The following is a 25027-nucleotide window of genomic DNA, read 5'->3' as shown; positions in this document are numbered from 1 at the left end:
AAAAGATTTGTTTAGTAAATTACAATATATTATATAATTAATTATTATTTTTATTTATATTTAATGCTTTATGCGTAAGCCTAAAGATTTCATGGGTTAGAAAAAATTAAAAAAAAATAGGAACTAAACAAGGTCTAAAAATCTTGGATTTCATCCCTGTCAGCGTCTGTGAGTTCTTTGATCTTGGAAATGTGGCCTCTAGGTGTGGCAAGTAGAGGCTACGGCAATAATGGTGTCCAAGAACCCGATATGGAGCTCGGCTTTGTTTTAGGTCTCCAATGTCTCACGAGTTTGCGTACGGCGAGCGCATCGGACACCGAAGCATGCATGTGTCCGCCGTTGTTTTGTGGCGAAAACGAGCGTCAGGGAAGATAATGGCTTATTTAACGGTTACTTTGCTCATAGCTTTTTTTTATATAATAGTACTCCGTATATGCTAAGAAGGTTACATGCTTACCACTCTAGGCTCTAGATGATCGTTTTTAGGTGTGTTCGTTTCTGTGTGTTGGGGCACCAAGATTCTACGTTTTAGGCCCATGTCTCTTTCGTTGCCTTGCCTGTGTGTTTTCCTACTGTACAGAGGCAGAGCGAACGGATCGGAGATCCGGCACGGAAAAGCGCTTTTCGTGAGGATCTCACGTACGATTCGCGAGAAGGCCGCCGTGCCGCAGCCGTAGGTGTGGATAGGCCGGCGCGCAGCGGTGGCGCGTCATGTCATGTGTCGAGCGTAAAAGCCGAGACGGTTGGCGCGCGGCGGTGGGCACGCAGCAATCTCGCACACGCGTTTGCTGACTTCGCGGCAGCTGAAAAAAGACGAGCGAGCGAGCGAGCGAGCCAGCTGCAGCAGCAGCTGCTCGGCTCAAGCGGGGGCGCATCATGATGCCCATGGGCCATGCATCGGAAAAAGTCCGGGTCGCCGGAGCACTGACCAGGCGTCGTCGGCTTTTCCGTGTGAGAGCTGAGGCAACCATCACCGTCGCTAGCTTTGCGTAAGTTACCTGCGCTGGCTGGCTGCCGCAAGCAATTAACCTATTCATGCTCATGCTCTCGTGCACGTATCGGTGGATGCATGCCGCCTCAAAATCCTCCTAATCCAGGGGTTTGAGCAAGAGCAAGCAAATGGTGAAAGTCGTGTATTCTCTGAATTCTGATGGAGTACTGCTGGAGTTACAAGACAAACGCAAAGGATGAAGCTAGCTCAACGCATCCATGTGAGGCCGAATCCAGAGTTGGTGAAGAGACGAGCACAATATATATTCCCATTTGCGTCTGTTGTGGAAAGGTACCGGATTATATCTATCTAATCTAATCTCATTTTAAATAACGGAGGCCCATGCATCCAACCGCACGTAGTAGACGCCGGGTGCTCAGGTCTTGACTCTTGAGTCTGACCATGCCGGCATTACAAGGGGCCGCTGGTTTTACGAGTCCGCTAGCCATGTGCAACGCATGATCCACCGCACCGTCTTATGCTGATAAGGCACGATAGAATAAGCTGTTGGCTAATTTGTTATAAGAGAAAAATACTTTTAATAATTAACAGATTTGATTGATAAGCTCAAATAAATCGGCTGATGACAGTTCTATTCATTTAAATTTATCAACCAAAATTAATCATACTTTTCTAATTCAAAAATAATATTTTTTTCTCATAATAGAGCAGGCAACGACAGTGTGCTGCTCTACCTACGTAAGTCAGCGCTCTAGCCTGCTGCCGCGGCTGCTGATTTACACGGAATGACGCAAGTGCGCGTGTCAGCTGCGGCGAGTGCTGCAGGCTGTAGCCAAACCTGCCGCGCGCGCCTTCACGCGCACGGAGCAGGTTTTCTTGCTTCCACCCACCACCATCCACCAGCGAGTCCACCACACACGCAAGTGATCGTGCTACGTCGCTGCTAGTCGCCTAGTCTGCTGCTGTGCTTCCTATTCCTCGAGCGCGGATCATGATTCGCGGGTGGCCAATGCAATGCAAACGCGGCCGCACGGTTGGTTACAAACTCAATACAGGGTTGGTGTCTTGGTGACCACATGGGCCGTGGTCGTGGGATATGGAGGTTTTTGGACGCTTTCTCCTGTGTGTCCTGTACATACTTTGCACCGCTGTTGGTGCGTGCACGCACGCACAACCACGGCTCCAAGGTCATGCACTCATGCATGTGCCCAGGTTCGATCACTGTTCTAGACCATGTGGTAGTGCGGTACGTCTTCCCTCACTGTGTAGTATATAAATTCGCTAGTCTCAAAAAGCATAACTAAAATTACTGTTAGCTAATTTATTGTAAGAAAAAACACTACTAACAGTACTAACTGGTAGAAAAAAATAAGGCTGATAAGACAAACGAATCGATTCTCTTTTTTTACACAATGGTCAAGTTCCCTTTTGGATGGAAATGGGAGGTCAAGTTCCCTTTTTTTACACAATGGTCAAGTTCCCATTTGAATGCGCCGCTCGGTCCTCAAGAGCGAGGGTTGCCTTCACATCCGGATGGAAAGAAATACTAGTATTTTTTAGAGGTCGCGGTCTTATCCACGAGTTCTCTCAAAACCGTATTTGAGGCCCATCACCCAGGTTAAATTTGTCTATCGAGAGAAACTCTCCCTAGGCCAACCCAAACTGAGAATCCCCGGACATATATTGAACATGTATCAATATTTATCATTTAAATATTTATTTCTAAGTAATTGTTGCCACAACCCATCTCTATTTATTAGTTTAAAAAGGCATTTACTTAGTAGACACTGATTGTGAACATCTAAATTTAGTATTCCCAACCCTCCTTGATCTTTAAGAGTACAAACTACCTCCCATTTCGTCAATCTATATTTTTTTTTTCTTGTGTTCATCGCTCTACCAAAAAACCAAGATCTAAAAAAGTCTAACTTCTTCAAAACCCCATCTATGTATTTTAAAAAAGAACATCATAAACATAGAGAGATTGTTTAAACAGAGTTCTTAGGATAAGCCTCCCTCCTACCAACAATAATTTACTCCTCCAACAACTTAGTCTCTTTTGAAATCTTTCCTCAACATGTTTTCAGTCCAACAACTACTCTTTTGAAAGCTTCATTAGCAAATAAATCAACACCATTAAGGTCTTGTTTAGTTCACCCTAAAAACCCAAAACTTTTCAAGATTCCTCGTCACATCGAATCTTGCGGCACATGCATAGAGCATTAAATATAGATAAAGATAAAACTAATTATACAGTTTGTCTGTAAATCGCGAGACAAATCTTTTAAATTTAGTTACTCTATGATTAGACAATGTTTTTCAAATAAAAACGAAAGTGCTACAATATCGTTTTCCCAAAAAAAAAAAATTGAACTAAACAAGGCCTAAGATGTAACAATAAAAAAGTGACATGTTGCCAATTTCGTCGGATTCGTTCATTTGGTCCACGAGCTGGCCCAGTTCCTCTATCACCGGCTGGCCCAGTTGTGTCGGTCCACGAGCTTGTCTTGTTTGGTCCAGTCCAGCCCAAGTCGCAGTAGAACAAGCACAAAATCCTCGGCTTTCTGCGCTCTCCGCCACGTCACCGATCCGTGTCAACACTCCCTCGCCGCGTCCCTTCCCTCCGATCCCGATCCAACGCGCCAACCCCACCGTCCCCCGGATCGACCAAAACCACCTCCCGCTCCGCACTCCACAAAACTTTCGCGTTCCCTCCAAAAGCCCACCGATAAATACCCTTCCCAGTTCCCACCCCAAATCCGCAACAACCACCCACGCAATTCCTCCTTTTCTTTCGCTTCCTCCTAATCCGTATTCCAAGTTCTAGCAGCAGCGCAGCTCTCGGTTTTCGGCGATGTCGGGGCGCGGCAAGGGCGGCAAGGGGCTTGGCAAGGGTGGCGCCAAGCGCCACCGCAAGGTGCTGCGCGACAACATCCAGGGCATCACCAAGCCGGCGATCCGTAGGCTGGCGAGGAGGGGCGGCGTCAAGCGCATCTCCGGGCTCATCTACGAGGAGACCCGCGGCGTGCTCAAGATCTTCCTCGAGAACGTCATCCGTGACGCCGTCACCTACACGGAGCACGCCCGCCGCAAGACCGTCACCGCCATGGACGTAGTCTACGCGCTCAAGCGCCAGGGCCGCACCCTCTACGGCTTCGGCGGCTAGGTCGGCCCCCCATCTGGTGGCGAATGACTCACGGTGATGGCGGTGGTCGTGTTGTGTGCCTTGTCTTGTGTAGTCTGTGCTCACTGTATCAGTGCTTTGTTCTGTGGTAGTTGTGCTAAGGGGAATTCCGTGCTGAGGTGTTCTGAGTTTCTAGTCCATCTGGTGTAATCTCGTTGCTGTTATCAATGTATGAATGAAAAGAGAGAACCCTCGGTTCTAGCCTTATGTTTCTAGCTCTGCTTGCATTTTGCTGTCTTGAGATTTATCCGTCTATGGATACAGTGCTGTTCATGCTTCTAGATTTCTATGATCGGAAAACTGCAAGAATTCTTTGTAGTATGCATATGTTTCGTGATTTTGAATTGGTTGGATGTCTTCAATTAAGTAAAGTTGCTTTCCTGTATTGTTGATGACTTGATGGGCTGATGAATGTTTACTTCAAATCACTGCTTGCGGTTTCAGGTTCAGTTTCAGTTTGGGTCATTTGCTTTGGCTTCTTCGCCTTACTATTGTGTGCATCGGTGTAATACAGTACTACCCTGGACTCAGTTAAATCTTGAGTCAGCAAACAAACCGTGCAGGCAATCTGAAAAAAATTATGGTGGCTCGGCAAACTGGTAATGGAAGGATGATTATTTCAGATCTCTGCTTGTTTGAGGCTTGGATTTTTCAGTCTCTGTCGGTTGTGTTTTTCCTTGGCCTTTCCAGACTTTGGAACTGAACACATATCCTCTCAATTCTCAACTCTCAAGTCGCAACGATCTGCTCTCGAGTAATAAATACACTTGCACTTTTCTCTACATGATTCCATCTGCAGGCTCACAAACCTGTAATCTGAAAAATGGATGCATGGATTCTACATTCTGCATCTCAAGAACAGTGTAAAGTTTAGCATAATCTGACATTGTGACTCGTAAACAGGAGTTAAAATAAAAGAAACAGAAACAAGAGATGCCTGCCCTTGTGACATATTGCACATACAGAAATGCAGAAACACTCTGTCATTACTTGCCAGGTAAAATATTGTAATACAACGGAGACATCCAAATTCGGCCTTCTATTTTCAATGATACATCAAGCCTCTTTAGAGCAACTATGAAGGGTACATGAAAAAGCATTTATGAGCCAGAGTAACTATCTTAGGCCCTGCACTAAGTAATTTTCTCCTAATAATGATATTGCTTGTTCTGCAGAGGAATATACACCACAGCCCAACTCGTAGGATCAGAACAAAAATGAGAAACTGTAAGCTGATCTTGTGGCACTCATTCTCTACAGAAGAAACTGCTTCCCCGTGTATGTCTTGCCATACTCCCAATCCTTGGGCACAACGTTGAAACTGGTGAGTGTCTTGCCATCGCTTGAGCTGAGCTCAAACGACAGGGGTTGTCCCCTCATGTCACAGTTGATGTGCCACACCTGGCCCCAATTGCGGCCCATCGAGAGCCATCCTAACTCTGTTCCTTTGATCTTCACAGATCTAACATCACCCGCGCCACCAACATTGCTGATTAGGACTGTAAAGAAGAAGTGCCGACCATTGACAGAGAACCTGACACCACCTTCTCGGAGGCACTTAACACTGCAAACAAGCAAGGAAACATGTGACATTAGTCACTATTGCTTTCTTTTTAACATGAGTATACAGCTTTGGTTAGCTGTACCCTATATTAAAATATGTTGCAGGGTTAAAGAACAGTTAGATATAAGTATATATTTGTATATGGAAACACTGTTAGTGACTGATGAGCTAGTATGTAACAAGTTTTGGGAATAAAAATCTGAAACAACTTAAAGACACAACAGTGTGTATGATTTGAGCCAAATATCCTCAGGCCTATTGTCCTCTGAAATATAGATCATTCAGGAAATAAATTTGATAGCAGCACTGCAGAGTGTCAACTTAGATTCACATAATGTTGACTGAACATTAATAGAATATTTGTAAAGGTATTGGGCAGCACATATAAGTAAATTGGTACTTCACTAATTTATGAATGCATGTGCCAAGTATATTTGTAATCTGTTTGGCTTTGGCACTGGAAATGCCAGATTAGTCGCTACCTGAAGTTGTCTAATACGAACAGTCATCTTTCAGACAGATAGCAGTGTTTGTAGGACTGAAAAAGACGTACCAAGTGCCAATCATCATAAAATGTTACTACAAACACATAAAGCAAGGTTAAGGGCAACAAGTAGAACAGCAGTAATACTAATTCACAGGCTGGCTTTGGAATTACTTAGCAGTTAGCACTAAAGGGACATCTCATGTAGCCATATTCCCAAGGAAGCAAATGAACTGTGCGTCGCTTTTTTATAATAAATCTGTGGGTTGTGAAAAGCCTGTGCAAAGGTGCAGATGTTGCTGACACATTTCTTTCTGGCTAGCATGATAGTTATGCCACTCATAATGATGCCCAGGATTATCAAAATTCTGAAGTTTTGACTTAGATTTGGCGAAACCCAGAGACTAGCTCAGCTATGAGCATTTGTTTTACGTTTTTGAATTTGGTGTGTTGGTGCAACTCATCCTACTGATTCTACGTTCTAATGACCACTCAACTGGTCAAGAAACATAGCATGAAAGAACGAAGAAGGATTTGGGATGGCAACCACTGGGCACCACAAATTTTGTTATCACTGGTGACATATAAGTAAGCTCTATTTTAACCCAGCCTAGAAATTTCACAGCCCTGAAACAGAAGTAGAGCAATTAGATAGATCTCTAATACTCATGCACACTACCATGTACTGAGTAAACTTTTGTTTTGAGGGACCATGTAATTTTTTGTTGATAGCCAAAACCCAAAGGGTCATGCTAACTGATGAAACTACTATCGGCTCTGGTTGAAACGCTCACACAAGTTGACAACACAGAGGGTCCACTTCCACTCCCACCTCCTCTACACTTTCCTCACCAACGGACACTAGCAATTCAGCTTTTCTTGGGTTCCACATTGCGCTAACCAACACAATTCTAGGTCAGCAAGTGCTTTCACAGTTTCACACAAAGTGGATTACGGAGGAAAAAAAATCTCAGATCCAGCAGCAGCAAAATAAGCAGTGGCACGTACCGGCGGTACTGGATGGGCATGATGCCGGCCTTCCAGAGCGCAATCTTCTCAAACGACTGGATGGGGAGGAGGAAATGGTGGTTGGGCGGGTTGCAGTGGCCGCCGGCGTCGGCGGGGAGGCCGTAGTTTGGGGCGCAGAAGTTGGTGGCCGTGACGACGATTGAGGTGCCGGGGAGGCAGTACTTGAGATCCTCGACGCACTTGACCTCGTAGCAGCCGCCGCACGCCGCGCCGCGCTCGAACAGCGCCGTGCTCAGCCCCACCGTCGCCATCCCGTACCCGTGCTTCCCCAGATCCCCGAACCCGCACGCCCCACCTGCACACCGCATAGCAGAGCAAAGAATTAGGTAGGAACAAAAGCTTCTACGGGTAGCACCATGCGGCCGGAATCAATCAAGAACCGTACGGACGCACAATTCCGGTAACCGAGCGTGCGGTTCGGGGGAAATTTCGTTCCAGGGTCACCCTGAAGGAGAAATCTTTATGCGTGCTTGCAGCATTGATACGACGAATTAAAGATGCCCAAGGACGGCTGGCAGAATTGCGGTTGATGGGGGTGAACAATGAATGAGGCAGGCAAGTTTGGAAGCGTACCGATGGCGTCTTCGGGGTCGGCGGCGTAGTAGGATGCCTTGGCGGGGCGCCACTCGGAGAGCGCGGACGAACCATAGGAGGACGGGTGCTGGTGTCCGGCGGCGAGGGCCGGGAGGAGGAAGAGGAAGAGCAGGAGCGGCGGAGCCATGGCTCCCGACTGCTCGCTGCCGGTGCCGGTATGGTCTGCCTCGGTGTGAAGCTGGGGAGTGGGGGAGGAAGGAGTGAGTGTGGAGTGTGGACTGAGGAGCTGCAAGTGTGGTGCTTTCAGCTTGGGTACTTTTGCAGGTTTCTGGGGCCTTCCTGCTTTTATAGATGTTTTTAAAGGGTATTTTAGTGGAGAGTTTCTTTTGAATTGCTTAGCCTTTGCATGTTTGTTTTCTGTAGATAATAATAGACTGAATAGCGAGTGGAAAGGAGTTGACGTAGAAAGGAATCAAAAGGCTGGATGGGAGGGAAGAATGCAATGCAGCAATGGTGTTTTAAAACGGACCTAGATTTGTACGATGCTTTTTTAAGGGGTGAAACATCAATTGTCCGTAGACACGTACAGATGTGCTACTACGTCTTCAGAAAACCAGATTCCACAGATTAACTCGTGTTGAGTTCTTAATTTCAGATGGTTGGTGCTATGTACAGGTAATTACAAAAAATCCATAACACCAACACTTGTTTGTAGAGGAATTGTATTCATTTAGGCCTTGTTTAGTTCCAAAAATTTTTACAAAATAGGAATAGTAACACTTTCATTTGTATTTGACAAATATTGTCCAATTATAGATTAACTAGGCTCAAAAGATTCGTCTCGTCAATTTCGACCAAACTGTGCAATTAGTTTTTATTTTCATCTATATTTAATACTTCATGCATACGTCTAAAGATTCGATATGACAGGGAATCTGAAAAATTTTGCAAATTTTTTTTGGAACTAAACAAGGCCTTAATTACCTTCTGTTGTCAGAATATGGGCATAACTTTGCTGTGCTGCACAAATTCGTTCCATTTTTCATTTGTTGTCCTTTAGACAGTCAGTATTTGAGCATATAGTACACAGGTAAGCTTAGACTGAACACAATACAAGTCATGAAGCTCTTAGCTTTAGAGAGTGTACTACAAATTGTTGAACTGATTTGTTCTTAATGTCATCTAAGGAACAATATTTTTTTAACAATATCGTACTCCTAGGGTTCACAACTACCGAACATGCTGGCTATGGATTTCGTACCGAAGAAGACCCGAAGGTTTACGAATCGTGTATTCAAGGAAGGATGTTTGAAGATCACGCCAAGATTCCAACTAGGACATGACTATGTAACTTGTAGGACAAGTAGGCCTAAGATATAAATAGGTAATCATCCACTATGTTGTAATCGTCGAAACTATCATAGGCATAGTTATCATGTAATCGCTATCTTGCTATTCGACGAGATCGTAATATAAACAAGTAGCAACTGGACATAGGGCTTTTACTCGCTTCCTAGAGCGCCAAACCAGTATAAATCTATGTCTCTCCTGTGTTTGCTCTTTGCATCAAGCGAGTTCTACTAAGAACCGAGTATCTGCCGGTGAAAAACACCGACAATCTTTTTTTCGAGTTCTGTCAACTGGAATTATGTAACCACAAGACGAATATAGTTCCTCTTGCGTAACTTACTAGCTGAACGGCGTGAGACTGTGACACTGTAAATGACAGGTGGATCTCAAACTCATGCCTAGCGTGTTTGCATGCCAGTGACAAGTCATGGTGAAATTACGGCAGAGGATCTCTTTCCACACGAGACAACCACACAACCTTCGCCTAATCACCTTCACTTCCCTAATGCTCTTCCATACCGGTACTGAGGATGTACGTATCAAGTTATCAACCAGGCGCTCACCCGGGAAGGAAGGCCCGGAACCGGATGAAGCAAATGCGCTCCCTATTCCAGCGACCCACCGGTACATTCTGATTCCACGGGCCTGCCGCCTGGCGCCTGCCTTCTTTCAGGTAGCTTCTGGTTGGACCACCGATAATGGCGGGGACACACACAGAGGTAAAACGGACTCCCATGGAAGGGCGCCACGGCACTCGTACGCATGTGAGGTGGTCTGACCCCTCTCGTTTCTGTCCCCTTGCGACCCTGGGGATTCTCCGTGACACGCGCATCCAGGCCCTGATTAGGCCCAGGCGTGCAGCCATTGGATGGTGCTGCTAAATTTCATGGAGATGGAGCCGCCCGGCGCGAGCGCGATGTCGACGGATCCGAGTCGCCTGCTGCGGTCAACTACGACGATGGCGCGGCAGCAAGATCCGCTTCTGTAGGCGATCAGCAGTGGGTCGTGGACTCATGGTATTATTATCGACGTATCGTGACAAGATACGCCTGCATTTCCTCAAGATCGGTCAGCGTGCCTGCTCGCTCCCACGTATATTTTCTGCATGTGGATATGGGGTCGTCGAATGCCAGAGTGGACTGGGATTTTGCTCCCATGTTAGTCACCGCGCTCGACGACTCGGTGTTAAATGTGCATGTGTTGGCGTCGGGCGTCCTACATACAGGTGCGGTGGCTACGGATCAGTCCACTGTTGGCGTTCGGGCGCCGCTCGATTTGTACAGGAACTGTAGGCCATGAAGGAGCAAGGAACAGTCATGGAACGAAGCAGTTACCTGTGCCGAGATCTCCCCATCAGGCCATCACGTGTCCTACGCCACTCAATGGGCCTAGACCCTAGAGTAGAGAGGCACTGGCCGGCGAAAATCGAGCGGATCAGCAAGCAAATGCAGGCAGGAGGTGGTGAGCTGAGCTCCACGGATCGAGACGTGCCCGGCGGTGCGCTCGTGCCGGCCGGCCACGCGTACAGTAGGTGCGTCCTCGGCCTCGTTTTTTTTTTTCTAAATTTTAGCTAGCTAAATTTTAGTTATTTTAGTAGCTAAAGTTTTAAATACATTAACTAAAAAAGTTAAAATAGTTTAGTTTATTAGTCACTTAAAAATTTTTAAAATAATTTTAGCTAGCTAAAATTTATCAAGCAAAAAGCATGATAGTAGGGCTAGGCGGCCGCACCACGCAACGACAAACCCAGCTTAATTTTCAGGTGGACTTGAAGCCTAGGCCGGAAAGAGCGTTGGGTAACATTTCATGGGCTTCCATGACAGATCCCCGCTAGCCCGCTCCGTCGTATGCTAAGACATTTACAGCCCATACACCCAACAAGCATGGGCCCGACAACGAGCAAACGTTTTTTCCCATCATTTTCCAAGTTCTTTAATGTCCCGAGCCAAGTGTGACCAAATGCCGCTTCAACCGCCGTACTTGCACCAGAATTTAGTACAAAGCGTGCCATATAGTAGCATTTGACGCCCGCGCGCGATCGATCCTGTCCTGCGGTTGAAGACGAAGGGCTTGTTTGGCACAGGTCAACTTCACTAGTAAAGCTGTTTTTTCAGAAAATAGCTTCATGAGTGACTTTCTAGATGAAGCTGAGCCGTTTTGGTGAAAGTGTTTGGCAAAATAGCTTCACCAACTACTTCATGCATAGTTGAGAGAGAGAAATGAGGGAGAAGCTGTAATAAGCTACTTTTTTCCAGCTTCATCCAACTTATGTCTTTGTGAGAGAAGGAGAAAAATAGCTTCACCCATGAAGCTGTTTTGGAAATAAGTGTTTGGCAAAAAAAACAGCTCACAACAGCTCATGAAGCTGTTGAGCTGTACCAAACAGGCCCGAAAACGATGTGCGGGTTAGGTGTCCATGAGTCACGCTTGGAGCCACATCAGCAGCCTGCCGCTTGACGTGGACAAGCGGGCGGCTGTGAGCCACGGGGAGCCACGCATCTGCTCCTCGTTGCGATTACTCATGGTCATGGCTCCCCGCAGGCCAGGCCCGTATTTTTAGCTTGCCGCTGGCGCCTTTGATGCCGCGCTGATCTGGCACGCACGGCGGGGGCTCCTCGGCCCCGCCCGACCGACCATCCGTGTGGTGCCTGTGCCTCCATGCCATGGGGACACCGATCGATGGTTACTCACAAGCAACCCTCAAATCTTTTCAACGATCTGACGCTCTGATCCCTTTCATACAAAAGAAAGAAGACCGACGTTATCACGTTACATGCAAGCCTTCCCGTCTCCACATGGTACAACGTTTTTTTCTAAAAAAAACAACAAAAAAGAAAGACACCGTGACGATCCGAGCATTCGCAGCTGACTCGAACATTTTATTTTATTTAGGTCTCGTTTAGTTCGCAAAAAATTTCGTTCTAGCTGTAGCACTTTCGTTTTTATTTGACAAACATTGTCCAAACAAAGAGTAACTAAGCTCAAAAAATTCATCTCACAAATTACAGATAAACTGTGCAATTAATTTTTATTTTGATCTATATTTAATGCTCCATGCATATGACTAAAATTTAATGTGACGAAGAATCTTGAAATTTTTGCGAACTAATCAAGGCCTTAGCAAGCAAGAGATCTGACGGCAAAACATTGCCAAAGGGCAGTTGCTGCATCGTGCAGGAGTGCAGGGGCGACCGACCCACCCAGACGGGCCGGGGCTGGTCGGCACGCCAGGGCCCAGAGGGAGGAGGACCGTGGAGGAAACCAACCCGTGCGGGCACAGCGGTAGCAGAGCCGCGCCGCGCATCTCCTTGCGAAACCGTGCAAGCAAACAGGTGGAGGCCTTATCCTCTTCGGGCTCCGACCTCCTCTCCGTTCCCAGGACGCAGCCCCCCGTTAAGCGACTCCCACTCCTCCGACAGGCAAAGAAAAGGGAGGACGACAGACAGGGTCTGGGTCGCTCGCCGTAGAACGGATGAGAACGAGACGGACTGCTGTAGATAATACCACACTTTTCTCCCTTTTTTCCCCATTTTTGTTGGTCCCGCGAGCTGACTGAACGGCTCGTTTATCTTCTCCCGCGCGCATCCCCCGCTACTCGTCGTCATTCTTATCCGCCCGCCATCCGCCACCGCTACCTTTATAGCTCTGGCTTCCTTCCTCCATTCCCTCCCCATGCCTTCGTCTTCGTGGTGTCGTGCAGCCCCAGCAGTCGTCAGCTACTCAGCTTAGAGCATCGCACCTCATCGTTCCACCGTTCGTTCGTTCGTTCGTTCGCGTGATCTGCTTGGGAGTTGGGGAAGAATGGAGGCCTACGTCCTGTTCGCGCGCGGCAAGGAGGAGGAGGAGGAGGTGATCAGCAGGTTCGAGGAGCAGGAGGAGGACATCGGCTGCCCGTCCGAGCCCTCCGCGTTGCATTCCACGTCATCGTCGTCGGACGGGGTGGACCTCGCCGACGACGCTAGCTCGTCCGGGTCCAACTCCCACTTCGAGATGGCCTCCCTCATGACGCACCTCCCGATCAAGTACGTACTTATGCGTGGCCAGCCGGTTGCGCATTGCTTCCGGCTTTCAAATATTTTGGTCTTGGCCGGGTGCGGTGCTGTGAATCTGTGATCTGACGCCGCGCTGCTTTGTTTGGGGCGCTGTTGTGCAGGAGGGGCCTGTCCAAGTTCTTCGACGGCAAGTCGCAGTCGTTCGCGTCGCTGGCGGCCGTGGCCGGCCTCGAGGACCTGCCCAAGCCGCCGCTGGCGAAGCGGCTCAAGACGTCGCGGAGCTGCGGCGTCGGCCTCAAGGACGCGCACCGCGGCCCTCCCTCTGCGGCCGGCAAGAAGCAGGCGTCCAGAGCGCGGCTGACGACGCCGCCGGCGCTCGTCTCGGCACCCAGAAGACTGGTGCGAGCGCGGACGCTTGTAACGGCGAGACCGGCGGCGGCCGGGAAGTCCCTGTTATTTGCATAGGGGATTCGCCCGCCTACCAGTAAAATCACTGCCACATAATACGGTTGTTACTTGTTAGTTTACGTCGAACTTGAAAATGAAATGGCGACTATGCATGCGTGTGTAAATATTTTGCAAGAGAGCTAACATGTTACAAAGGCGGGTTTTTTTTCTTCTAAATTTGATCCAGCTTGCATCAAAATTCAAAGGTTTCTCCCTTCCATAACTTCGTGTGAACTCCTATTTGCTCTCTTTTTTCCCGGCACGAGGCCATACCCCATTTCCATTCATCAAACGGAAACACAAGAGTTTCAGACGAAGCAGAGAAGACGGTTCAGAAAACGCTGCTACCCTATTACAGCAAACGGTACTCTCTCAGAGTCCTTAACTGGAATGCCCACCAAAAGTGACGACACTAGCTTAACCTTTTAACTGAAAAGCCAACCACGCTCCAAAATCTCCTGTTTGCTCTGAAACTGAAACCGGCAAACGCTTGGGTGACAAACAAGGTCGAGTATTTGCCCACATCTCTGCATTTCGTTGGAGCATGTAGGTGTTATTACATTCAGAACACGCCTGATCAATGTGCTGCTGATAGTTTTAGTGCTTCTAGAGTTCTAGTGACAGTAGACTGACTATTGACAAGTATACAAAGACAAGGTGAGCATAGCCCATTTTCTTCCCCAACATGGCCGGAAGAGCTTTGCTTGAACTTTTGGAAGGGCAGAAAAGCTAAACATTTAAGTGGTTATCCTAAGAGTCTTTCAATTAGCATTCTAAATCATCGAATCGTTTGAATAAAAAGTGTTCTTTATATATTTTCATCCTCTAACAGCTTAAGTATTTCTTATGTGCACTCTAGATAGTTAGTCTTATTTTTCATTTTGGCTAGCGAGAAATCCGAAATAAAAGATGATAATATTTAGAGATCTAGTTAAGGAATTGTTTCAAGTTGTTTTTCACTAAAATCTCTATTTTTATCAATTAGGAAGGATAAAAAGACTTCTGAAGTTCCTTTTAGTAGGAAAATGCAAAGACCACAATTAAAGAAATACCACATCAATTAAAAAAAATTGCAAAACCTACAACTACAGACATTTTCCTAACCTCTATATATATGCTAGCAATAAAAACTTGTCACTAAAAGATGGTTTGGCTGCAACCAATTTGTTGGATATTTTCAGGTTGCCAATGTCTAGACAAGCACATAATGAATTCCTTTTTTTCAAAGGAAGACCTGGATTCCCTCAGAGCATATAATGATCAAACTGATGTTTAAGTTTATCAATGGAGTGGTGGACTTTATAGCTCAAGGCAATACTACCGGCATCACTTTGAGAGTATCACGCCACCCTCTCCATTCTGTTGGATATGGAAAGCTAAGTGCATGCTAAGAGCATCTCCAAGAGACTAGCTAAAATTATATTCTAAATTACAAGATTTAGCCATTGTGTAAAATAAAAAACTCACTCAAAGCATTGAATTCCACAACAGCCTTTGTATAGGATAGCTAGTGAGGACGACATGCTATATATGACAAGCGAAAATTTAGGAATAGCAAACTTGCTATTTTAGCAAACCAGATAGCACATCTGTTGGAGTTTAACTTTTGCTTTGAAAATGTAAAAATAGCCTAGACAATACGGATAGCATGTCTGTTGGAGTTGCTCTAAGGATTAAGTTCTTTGCTTGGCTACTCCTGGTAGATAGATTAAACACAAAAATATCTACTGCAAAGAAGACACAACATCTGGATGAAGGGCGCCATTGTGTTTTATGTCATGAACAGGTAGATGAAACCTCACTGCATTTATTTTCTGAGTGTACTTCCAGTGTTACTAGATGGTTTGCCATTGGAATTCAGTGGGATCTGCAAGACAATGTGTGTCAAATGTCGATACAATAGCAGCTCAATTTTGTCGGCCCCTACTTTATGGATTTGTTCATGATCAATGCCTGGTGTATCTAGAAAGTGAGGAACAATTTCATCTTTAATCATAAAGCATCCTCACTGGAAAATTAGAAGCACTTTTCAAGAATGATGTTAAACTTCATCTCTTCAAACTACCTAGCGCCAAACGTGTATCAGTAATGAATTGGATCAATATGTTGTAATTTTGTTTTGTACTTGCCGTTGTGGCTCTTTCTCTGCACCTTCGTGTGCTCTCTTCTAGGTAAGTCCTAGGTGAGTTTTCTTCTCTGTTCTTTGTTAGCAGCTAGCTAACGTTTCTATAACTTTTTGTCCTTGCTTTAATTTATTTCACTGGAGAGCAAGCTCCACAGTTTTCTTCAAAAAGAAAAAAAAACTACATAAATACCACATCAATGAAAAAATAATTGAATGGTGTCATGTAAGGGACCTACCCAACCTACCATGAGAGGTGCAATGACTATGAAAATCATAGAACAATTGAGAACACAACCATGGCTACTTCACACCGAAGAAAAGTCCATATATTAATAGGGAGGCCTTGGGCATTAAGGTCCTAGCATGACAGGGGTTTAGTGGTCAACGTAGAGTTTACGAAGATTAGTGAATTTCCTATTTATTAAACTTGTTCGCTAGACATATCAGAAAGCTGATTTGTTGTGAGAAAAAAACATTGTTAAATGATTGACAGATTTGGTAGATAAACTCAAGCGAACAAGATGAAAGTGGTGCGGATAATCCTCTGCTACGATCTGCTGTTCTGAATCCGAATGTTGAGCATGTGAAGAAGAATTTTTAATATCCATGCGGATGTGGATAATCTGAATCCAAATATCCATGCTCAAGGAATATACTCACAAAGAAAAAATATGCAGCTAGAATCGTACAACTGTGTTCTCTGTCAAGCCCAAGTTAAACACTCAGCTTCACTCTCTCTTTTTTCCAATGTCACCGAGGGGGTTACTCCCCACCTGAATTTATACTGATTTAGCCCCAGATCGGCTCATTATGCTTTACAACGTTGAGGAGGAAAACAACAAGACGCCCCCAGCACCAGGGCTAAGAGTGGCGGAAACCACAAATATCACCTTCTTTTTGGCGAAAAGTTGTTGGAATTTGGTCCATATAACTCTAGAAGAAGACATACCTTTTCCGGTTGCTTTGCAAGCTATCAGAAATCAGTCCCACCCAAAGTTCTTTATGACGGTGGCAATCCTGTTGTCTTGGGCCATTTGGAAGCGAGGAAGGAGGAACGATCTAATTTTCGGCAACATTCGAGCCAACTTGCATTCTGTGAAAGAGACATTCAGCAAAGAGATGAAGTTGCTCACTCTGAGGGCAAAGGCTAAACACTCAGCTCTCTTTGACCTATGGATCCAGAATATGTTACAGTCCTCTTTTGTACTTGTATTTTCTTCCTCTCCTTTTTGGGTCTCTTGAAGTGGTGGTGGTGTTTTTGTAATTTACTAAACTTGTAACTTGTAACTTTGGTTTCAATAAATCCCTATAGGGGCTTTGGCCCCTCCTGTTTTGTCAAAACATTCATCATCGCTAGACAGACAACACAGAAGCGACCCTTAGAATCGATACTTCTGTTCTTGGTACTGAAAGCTGCTGGCAAGTAGCAGCAGGAAGAGGAGCTAGCAGAGTAGTTCCGTATCGACACTTACATAGGAGCAAGTCACACACAATAAAAAAGACACTTATATAGGAGCAGTACCAAAGTAATGTGTTTTTTTTTTCATTATAGATACAAAGATACATTTACCCAAAGTGGCTATGGTACAACAGTTTCAGCAAATCTGACAAGCAGAGTTACTGAACTAGGCAATCTGTTCGAGAATTCTGGAATCAGATCATTACTGGTACAAAGTTGGCATCCCTTAAAATACATTTACATCACCTGAGCCAATGAATGTCAGAATTGTGCAGCAATAGCATACAAGCTTCGGAAGAGAGCACTGAGGCAAGCAAATATTTACCTTTTGTTTTTTTAAGTCTCCATTTACAGAGCATTTTTTTTTTTCCTTCAGGCGCCCAATATACTTCGGTATGAATATGCACAGCAAGAACTCCAGGCACCTGGCATCAGGTTTTCTCTTCCATGAAGGTGAAGTTACTCTGAAGCCACTTGACGTGAACCTCCAGCCCGGCATCCCGGAGGCTTCTCAGGACGCTCATGTACAGCCTCCGGTCCAGCTTTGTCCCGTTCATTTCCTTGAGCAGCTCGATGAGCTCGTTGAAGCGGCTGCTCTTGGAGAGCACCCCAACCATGAGGCCAGCCATGACCTTGTCCACCTTCCCTCCGGTCTCCCTGTACTCCTGGTACAGCTCCACGCACCGGTTCAGCTCCCCTGCCCGGTTGTTCGCCAGGATGATGGCCGTGTAACTGATCCGGTCAGGCCGGACCTTGCGCCGCATCATCTCCTTCCAGATCTTCTCGGCCTGCTTCGAGTTCCCCAGCCTGCCGTGCATGTCGAGCAGGGCGTTGTACACGAAGACATTGGGCTCGCACCCATTCTGCTTCATCAGGGCCAGCAGCCTCATGGCCTCCGACGCCCTCCTGATCTTGCCATACATGGAGATCATGTTGCCATAGGCGACCACACACTTGTCGAAACCTCGCTCGATCATCTCTGAGAAGACGGCCTCTGCTCTGTCGCTGCGCCCAAGCCGGCAGTACACGTTGATGACTGATGCGTAGGTGACCTGCCCAGGCTCACACCCTATGGAGACCAGCTTGTCATATGCTCTGATGGCTGGTTTCAGGCCTCTCCTCTTCACGAAGCCACTGATGATGGTACAGAGGATGCAGTCGGTGACCCTCAGTCCGATCTGCCTCATGTCCTTGGCGACCTCTATTGTTGACTCAACCAGACCAGCCTCGGCGTGCATGATGGTCAGCTTCAAGAACATGTCGGGGTCTCCGAGCATCTTGCTGTGCCACGCTTCGTGGTACAGGTCCTCCGCCGCCGCCTTTTCTCGAGCATCGGCCAGAGCGCCGATGACGGAGGAGTAGATGGCGGCGTCGGGCGAGAGCCCATCCGCTTCCATCTCGCGCAGGCATCGCAGAGCATCCAGGGCTCTGCCGCCCTTTCCCAGCGCGTCGCAGACGATGGCGTACGTCTCCACGCAGGTGTCGGAGGGGTACCACTTGTGGGACCTGTACAGCTTGAACAGCGAGGCCACCATGTCCGGCTCGCCCAGCGCGCCGCACGCCGCCATCACGGCGCGGTAGGAGTCGGCGTTCAGCGGCAGGCGAGCCACCCTCGCCCGCCCGTACAGCAGCACCGTGCTCGAGTACATGTGCAGCTTGTTGTACGCCTGCATGGCCGCGCCGAAGGCCATGGTAGCGGGGGCTCCCTTCTTCACCTCGACGACTTCGAGCACGGCGTCGGCGAGGCCGAACCTCCTCGCCCTGATGCAGCAGGCGACGAGGCGCGCGCACGTCCGCTTCTCCGGGAGCACGCCGTACGCCCTGAAGTCCTCGACCAGCAGCTCCAGCGAGCCCCACTGCTTCTCCCTGAGCAGCTGCAGGGTCAGCGCGTTGGCCGTCTTCTTCTCCAACCGGAACTCCGGCTGCAGCAGCGCCCTCCTGTAGCCCTCGAAGGCAAGCTGCTCGGTCTGCGGGTCGCCGCAGAGGCCTCGGATGAACTTGTTGGATATCCCCAGCTTCGGGACGGCGTCAGGCAGCGCCGACACCGGCGTCGTCGGCACGGCCTCGAACTCATCGGCGCGCAGGTTCTTGGGCTCGAGGAGAGGAGGAGCGCAGGACCTGGAGCAGTGGAGCACGAAGGTCGCGGGCTGCCGCCTGATCGTGCACGGGGAGGCGTGGGATTGCGGCGGCGTTCTTCGCGATGGATGGAGAGGCGGAATCGGGGGCCAATCTGAGTAGCATTTGGCCATCACTCTGGACTTCTGGAGGAAGAAGAACTAGAGGCCGGGAGCGGAAGAACCACTCTGTTTACGCCCGGAGCACCTTATCTCTGCTGGTCCCTCTTGGTTGAAACGTTCTGTTACGCTTATGCATGGGTAGGGTGTGGCCACGTGGGTTCAGACAGAAAGTTTCAGGAGAACCATTGGAATTTCAAAACCATTGTTACGTGGAGTTGCAGTTACCCTGCAAGTGTAAGGAGCACGGTTTTTGGGCGAAATACGGTGAAAAATCGCCTGCCACATTTGGATTCTGGAGACGCTCGCTTGATCCGCGTAGCTCGAACACGGATGACAGCCACCAGTAAACAAAGCTTGTGACGCCACAAAGCAAGCAGGGGAAAAGATCTAAACTGTTAGGGGGGCGAAATTGGACTGAAAGACATTAGAAAGCAACCAACAGCTTTGTAGGCCTTGTTTAGTTCCAAAAAAATTTGCAAAATTTTTCAAATTCTCCGTCACATCAAATCTTCAGACGCATGCATGGAGTATTAAATATAGATAAAAATAAAAACTAATTGCACAGTTTGGTCGGAATTGACGAGACGAATCTTTTGAGCCTAGTTAGTTCATAATTGGACAATATTTATCAAATACAAACGAAAGTGCTACTATTTCTATTTTGTAAAAAAAATTTAGAACTAAACAAGGCCTTGGTACCAAACTATCACCCGTGGGCCGTGGTGCTGACTGCTGCATTTTTGTTCAAAAGGAAAATCCATCTTTTTTTGAGAGCCAAATGTGAGTAGGCCCGGCAATGTTGTGGCTACCTACAGACCCAAAAAAAAAGTGGAAACATAATATCCAGAAGCAGACGGGATTCAGCTTTGTTTTGACCATGACCACATAATATCCAAACAAATCAGCTCACATAATAATATCAAGCGCCGTGGTGCACATATATAGCAAAAAGCAATTACATAAAGCAAATATCCTGTGATCTGCATTGCAGCCAGATTAGAGGACTTCACTGCCTACACCTTTTGTGTACTGCCAAATGAACTCCCGCAATTCACAATTGCGTGGTATAGCTTCCTCTACAGTTAATCCCAGCACACGATGCCGCATGTTATAAAAAAAATATCTTTGCAGTTTTCAGGCCTGTTTCAACTAGGCTTCATAAGTGACGTTTGCATATACTATGACCTCGTTTAGTTGGCAAAATTTTTTAGATTTTGGGTACTACTTTCGTTTGTATTTGGTAATTATTGTTCAATCATGGACTAACTAGGTTCAAAAGATTCGTTTCGTAACTGTATAATTAGTTTTTGTTTTCATCTATATTTAATACTTCATGCCTGTGTCGCAAGATTCGATGTGACAAGGAATAATGACGAGACAGGTTAGATGTTGCATGATAAACTGCAGTCACTGTAAGAAACATGGTTAACATACATATATAAAGTAAATAACGTTGTAAGCTGTTGGCAATTGAGGCCAACACGGTCACTGTAAGAAACATGGTGTGACTCTTCGTCGTTGGGTGGCGTAACTTCTATACGGTTCACGCCAAGCAAAATGACGTGGTTTAACCTAATATCCACACATGTAAAAGAACATATCTATTTAACTATGCCAATACATGTGGTGTGCTATGTTCATTTGTTAGCCATGGTTCCTGGCTTGACAAAAAATGCTAGTTTCCAGATTTTTTTTTTGAGAATTATAAAGTACAAAGCATACATTCTTTTTTTTTTGCGAGCGTACAAAGCATACATTCATAATACACACACTCACTCTTATGAATATAAGTACGCAAACTCTATCTCTATGAGCATCTCCGAATGACTGAGCCGGCCGATCACGAGATTCACGAAGTCACCCCATGCGCCTTGCTGTCGACGAAGACGCCGTCTATCACTGGAAGCATAGCGCTAATAAATCATAGAATAAATCTAGGAAAATGCGGACACCCGTGCCAAGTCAAGAACTTGAACCTAGATGGATCCACTACAAGAAACCTAACAAAATATTACCTTTTCTGAATTAAAATAAAATGAAAATTTAGAGGATGCGTCTCAACAAAATGACCAGACAAACCCATAGTGGGCGGAGCAGGCCTGACCAAATCGCCACAGCCCATCTCGGCTCGTTTAGGACTCGGATTCTCCTTGGCGACTAGTCATCGGGCCAAGCTCGTTCTGTCGTAAAATCTCCCGCTAGCTCGGCCCGTCAAATGCTAATCACGATTCACGAGTTGGGGGAGAACTGGGTCCACCGCTCGTCTGGCAGAGACCGTCTCGTATCCGACGCGGCACTGGGCCGCTGGCCCCTCGATCGAGTTGGGCGTTCCAAAAAAAATTATAAAATTTTTCAAAATTTTTCGTCACATTAAATCTTGCGACATATAAATATAGATAAAAAATAATTAATTATGCATTTTACCTATAATTTGGTAGACAAATCTTTTGAGCCTAGTTAGTTCATGATTGGACAATATTTATCAAATACAAACAAAAGTGCTACAATATCTATTTTACAAAAAAAAAATGCAACTAAGGGGTGTTTAGTTCCCCATAAAATGCAAAATACTTTAGAATGATGAAATGCAAGATGCTAAAATTTTAGAGTTATGTTTAGTTTAGAAACTATGTTTACATGAAATCTGTGTAATTAAATACCAACTACTTTCGTTTGTATTTGATAAAAATTATCCAATCATGAACTAACTAGGCTTAAAAGATTCATCTCGTAAATTACAAATAAACTGTGTAATTAGTTTTTGTTTTCGTCTATATTTAATGCTTCATGTAGTTGTCGTATGATTCGATGTGACGGTGAATCTTGAAAATTTTTAAATAAGGGCCTTGTTTAGTTCCAAGATGGATCTGCGTTTTTATCCCTACAAAATAAAGTAGCACAGATCAATTCAAAAGTCCATACAAATCTCACTGTTCATACACTTCAGGAAATAAATAAAAGAATATAGATAAAAAAAAGCATGGACTCACACTGAACTCAACTTACTTATTTTATACTGTATTGTCTAAACGTACAATGATCATAGATTAGGATCCGCATATGCTACATCAGCAAATAAGTAACATTTCCTTACAGTAGACATGGATCAATAAGTTGCTTGCAGAGATCATAGAAGATTGATTACCATGACAAATCCAAACTTGCTGAATGCCCAACTGAAGGAGACACTGGACTAGCGCCGGCTGAATCCCACAAAGTAGCAGATGGATATGGAGGGAACGGAAATCCAGTTGTTGACGAAGAGGTGCCGGTGAAGCCACCACCGCTGTTGCTGGTGAAGCCACCGACTTGTCTGCCATCGAATGGGGCAGGATTCAGCCAATGGGGAAGATGGCACGACACTGACACCGGATGCAGTCGATATTGATGCCATGCCGCCGCCGGAAGACGAACGCCGCCGGGCCGGATCCACGGCCAACCATAGTTATTAGGACTGGACCGGAAATCGAACCGGCGAGACCGTCGGTTCAATGGTTCATTGGTCCAACCGTTTAGAACCGGTTGAACCGCCAGTTCAATTGTTTCGGACCGGTCAAATCGAACCGGTCACAAATACCTTGAACCGGTATATATAAATATGATATAATTAATAACTGAGCATTAATAATTGACTGATGGAATAATACAATTTAATTGCACAGCTGCAATAGAATGACAAAGTCTTAAATTCAAAATACAAAGTGTGTGATAAATTGATAAGTGATAACATAAGGCAAGTTATCATTTATCAGTGATCACACGATTGAAAATATTAAATTTAGTCACAAATTAACGAGATTTGGACATTCCTAATATACTCCACCATTGATCTTACTAACAGAGATCTATAGAAAACCTAAAAATAAAAATTGAAAGCTCAGATCAGTAGCTCACCAGTAGTGTTTTTGTTCTTGCTTCTTCAAGTGGAGCCGTGGAGGAGAGTAGCAGCCACAGCAGTACTGCAGTACATGAGCAGACAAGAGCTGTTCGTTGTCACGTAGAGCAGAGTACCAACCGCAGCCGCAGCAATAAGCAGAGAGCAGAGCTGCCCCCTAGGCCTAGGCCCCAGCTCGCCGACGCCCTGCAGTACAGGAGCAGCAGCAGCCCTCACCGACACCCGTCCAGACTCTAGAGCAGGAACAGAGCCGCCGCCGCCGCCGCCGCTTGCTGCAGTCTGCCGCAGCCACAGCCGCACGCTCGCCTGCAGCAGGCGCCCCCACCGGCGCCCGTGCGCAGCAGCCGCAGCAGCCGCGCCCTGCTGGAGCCTAATGCGCCGCCGCCCACCGGCCTGCCCCTGCTATGCGCCGCCACGACCCAAGCAGCCAAGCCAGATGCGCCACAAAAACTTCCGTCTTTCACGAGTCACGCACGCACCAAAGACCCACTAGCGCTCGAAGGGTACATTGAGACATTTTTCCAATAATACCCTTGAACGGATAAGCTTCTCCTGAATACATAGAGGGCATTTTGGAATAAGTTAAAAAACCGTCTCGGTTCACATGAAACCGGCCGGTTCACCGGTTCAGTAAAAAACCAGCCGGTTCAACCTGTTTTTAGCGGTTCAATTGCACATCCGGTCTTTTAAGTAAACCGGACTGGTGTAGGCTCTGGTTCAATCTTTTACCGGTCCGACCGCCGGTCCGGTCCGGTTCAAATAACTAGGCGGCAACAGAGAAAGGGGCCACTGCCGAGTTGGATCCGTGGCCAACGGAGAAGGGGGCCGCCGACCAGCCAGATCCACGACCAACAGAGAAGGGGGTCGCTGCCCAGCCAGATCCACGACCAGCTGAGGAAGGCAATGTCGCAGCTGCTGCTTTCACCTTGTCCTTCTGCCCCGACGCCCCTCCCAACATCGCCGCCGCCACCATGCCCGGGCTCTGCACCTTGAAGAAGCTCCAAATATATGGAGCCGTACACTGGATTTGGCGCGAAAAATGCATCTTGCGCGCGTGCACAGCAGGATCCGCGAGCCCGTCGACTCGCGACGACGCCCCGTACAGCGCGCGTTGAGCCGACGATATCACCTTAGACAACGAGCCCTCCTCGTCGCCTCGGGAGACGACGAGCGGACCTTCTCTCCTCATTGATTGTAGGCAAGCGGGGTTGTTTGTGCAAAATTCACAACACACAGATGGGAGAAAATGACGCGCTGTACATGCCTCCGGCTAAACTTTACAAATAATAATAATAATAAATGGTTAGAGTGCGAAACTCTTGCAGATTTCTAGAACAAAAGATTTTCCTTAAAAAAAATACAGAGGGAGAAGTTGGAACGGTACATCCCGACGACCCAAGTCGGCGAGTGACAGCAGAGACGGAACCAGAGCAAATATATAGGGGGGCCGAGTATAGAAGATATGCATGAAGATTACACTTGGCTTAAGCTCCATCACTTAAAAATAACTAACTTTACATGTACTCTTAAAGAAAGTTTCAGGAGTTAGGGGTGCCATGGCCCCTGCTAGCCCCCCTAGTTCCGTCACTGAGCGACAGCCACATGCCAACCCTCCGAAGGAACCCAAGTCAGCGACAGTCATTGGCCGACCCTCCAAAGGAACCCAAGTCTGCGCTTTAGCTTTTACGTGCCTTTGCTCCCTTGTGCCTACGACGCTTTGCTTCGACTCTCCCTCTTCTTTTGAGTCATCAGCGCTAAGTAGCGGGCCAAGCCGC

General features: G+C 46.7%; 4 protein-coding genes and 1 long non-coding RNA gene across 5 annotated transcripts; 2 read left to right on the top strand and 3 right to left on the bottom strand.

Annotated features, from left to right (window-relative positions):
• Positions 3697 to 4351, top strand: LOC8060440 (histone H4). Its single transcript, XM_002448350.2, has one exon. The coding sequence runs from the start codon at positions 3807 to 3809 to the stop codon at positions 4116 to 4118; it is 312 nt and encodes a 103-aa protein (XP_002448395.1). The 5' UTR covers positions 3697 to 3806; the 3' UTR covers positions 4119 to 4351.
• On the bottom strand, positions 5097 to 8077 carry LOC8057695 (expansin-A10). The gene is made up of 3 exons (XM_002446945.2): positions 7787 to 8077; positions 7193 to 7508; positions 5097 to 5700 (listed from the first exon to the last, which is right to left on the bottom strand). Exons 1-3 carry the CDS (start codon positions 7932 to 7934, stop codon positions 5391 to 5393), a joined length of 774 nt encoding a protein of 257 aa, XP_002446990.1. The 5' UTR covers positions 7935 to 8077; the 3' UTR covers positions 5097 to 5390.
• LOC8057694 lies at positions 12639 to 13759 on the top strand. The gene is made up of 2 exons (XM_002448349.2): positions 12639 to 13119; positions 13251 to 13759. The coding sequence occupies exons 1-2, from the start codon at positions 12899 to 12901 to the stop codon at positions 13552 to 13554; spliced, it is 525 nt and encodes a 174-aa protein (XP_002448394.1). The 5' UTR covers positions 12639 to 12898; the 3' UTR covers positions 13555 to 13759.
• On the bottom strand, positions 17172 to 19477 carry LOC110436337 (pentatricopeptide repeat-containing protein At5g13770, chloroplastic). Its single transcript, XM_021463165.1, has 2 exons — positions 17446 to 19477; positions 17172 to 17366 (listed from the first exon to the last, which is right to left on the bottom strand). The coding sequence occupies exon 1, from the start codon at positions 19367 to 19369 to the stop codon at positions 17552 to 17554; it is 1818 nt and encodes a 605-aa protein (XP_021318840.1). The 5' UTR covers positions 19370 to 19477; the 3' UTR covers positions 17172 to 17366; positions 17446 to 17551.
• On the bottom strand, positions 22350 to 23737 carry LOC110436216. Its single transcript, XR_002454010.1, has 2 exons — positions 23252 to 23737; positions 22350 to 22934 (listed from the first exon to the last, which is right to left on the bottom strand). It is a non-coding gene; the product is annotated as an uncharacterized LOC110436216 (long non-coding RNA).

This window comes from Sorghum bicolor, chromosome 6, assembly GCF_000003195.3.
Source record: "Sorghum bicolor cultivar BTx623 chromosome 6, Sorghum_bicolor_NCBIv3, whole genome shotgun sequence".
In the NCBI taxonomy this organism is placed as follows: Eukaryota; Viridiplantae; Streptophyta; class Magnoliopsida; order Poales; family Poaceae; genus Sorghum; species Sorghum bicolor.
Note: the sequence above shows the minus strand (reverse complement) of the source record. Positions and strands in the feature narration are given on the sequence as shown.

What these genes read in the sequence shown, in the direction of transcription:
- LOC8060440 (XM_002448350.2), top strand. Translation starts at nt 3,807, where the DNA reads ATGTCGGGGCGCGGCAAGGGCGGCAAGGGGCTTGGCAAGGGTGGCGCC.
- LOC8057695 (XM_002446945.2), bottom strand. Translation starts at nt 7,934, where the DNA reads ATGGCTCCGCCGCTCCTGCTCTTCCTCTTCCTCCTCCCGGCCCTCGCC. An exon ending in CGACCCCGAAGACGCCATCG is followed by an intron (nt 7,509 to 7,786) that starts GTACGCTTCCAA and finishes TGCGGTGTGCAG; the next exon opens with GTGGGGCGTGCGGGTTCGGG. An exon ending in ATGCCCATCCAGTACCGCCG is followed by an intron (nt 5,701 to 7,192) that starts GTACGTGCCACT and finishes GCTTGTTTGCAG; the next exon opens with TGTTAAGTGCCTCCGAGAAG.
- LOC8057694 (XM_002448349.2), top strand. Translation starts at nt 12,899, where the DNA reads ATGGAGGCCTACGTCCTGTTCGCGCGCGGCAAGGAGGAGGAGGAGGAG. An exon ending in ATGACGCACCTCCCGATCAA is followed by an intron (nt 13,120 to 13,250) that starts GTACGTACTTAT and finishes GCTGTTGTGCAG; the next exon opens with GAGGGGCCTGTCCAAGTTCT.
- LOC110436337 (XM_021463165.1), bottom strand. Translation starts at nt 19,369, where the DNA reads ATGGCCAAATGCTACTCAGATTGGCCCCCGATTCCGCCTCTCCATCCA.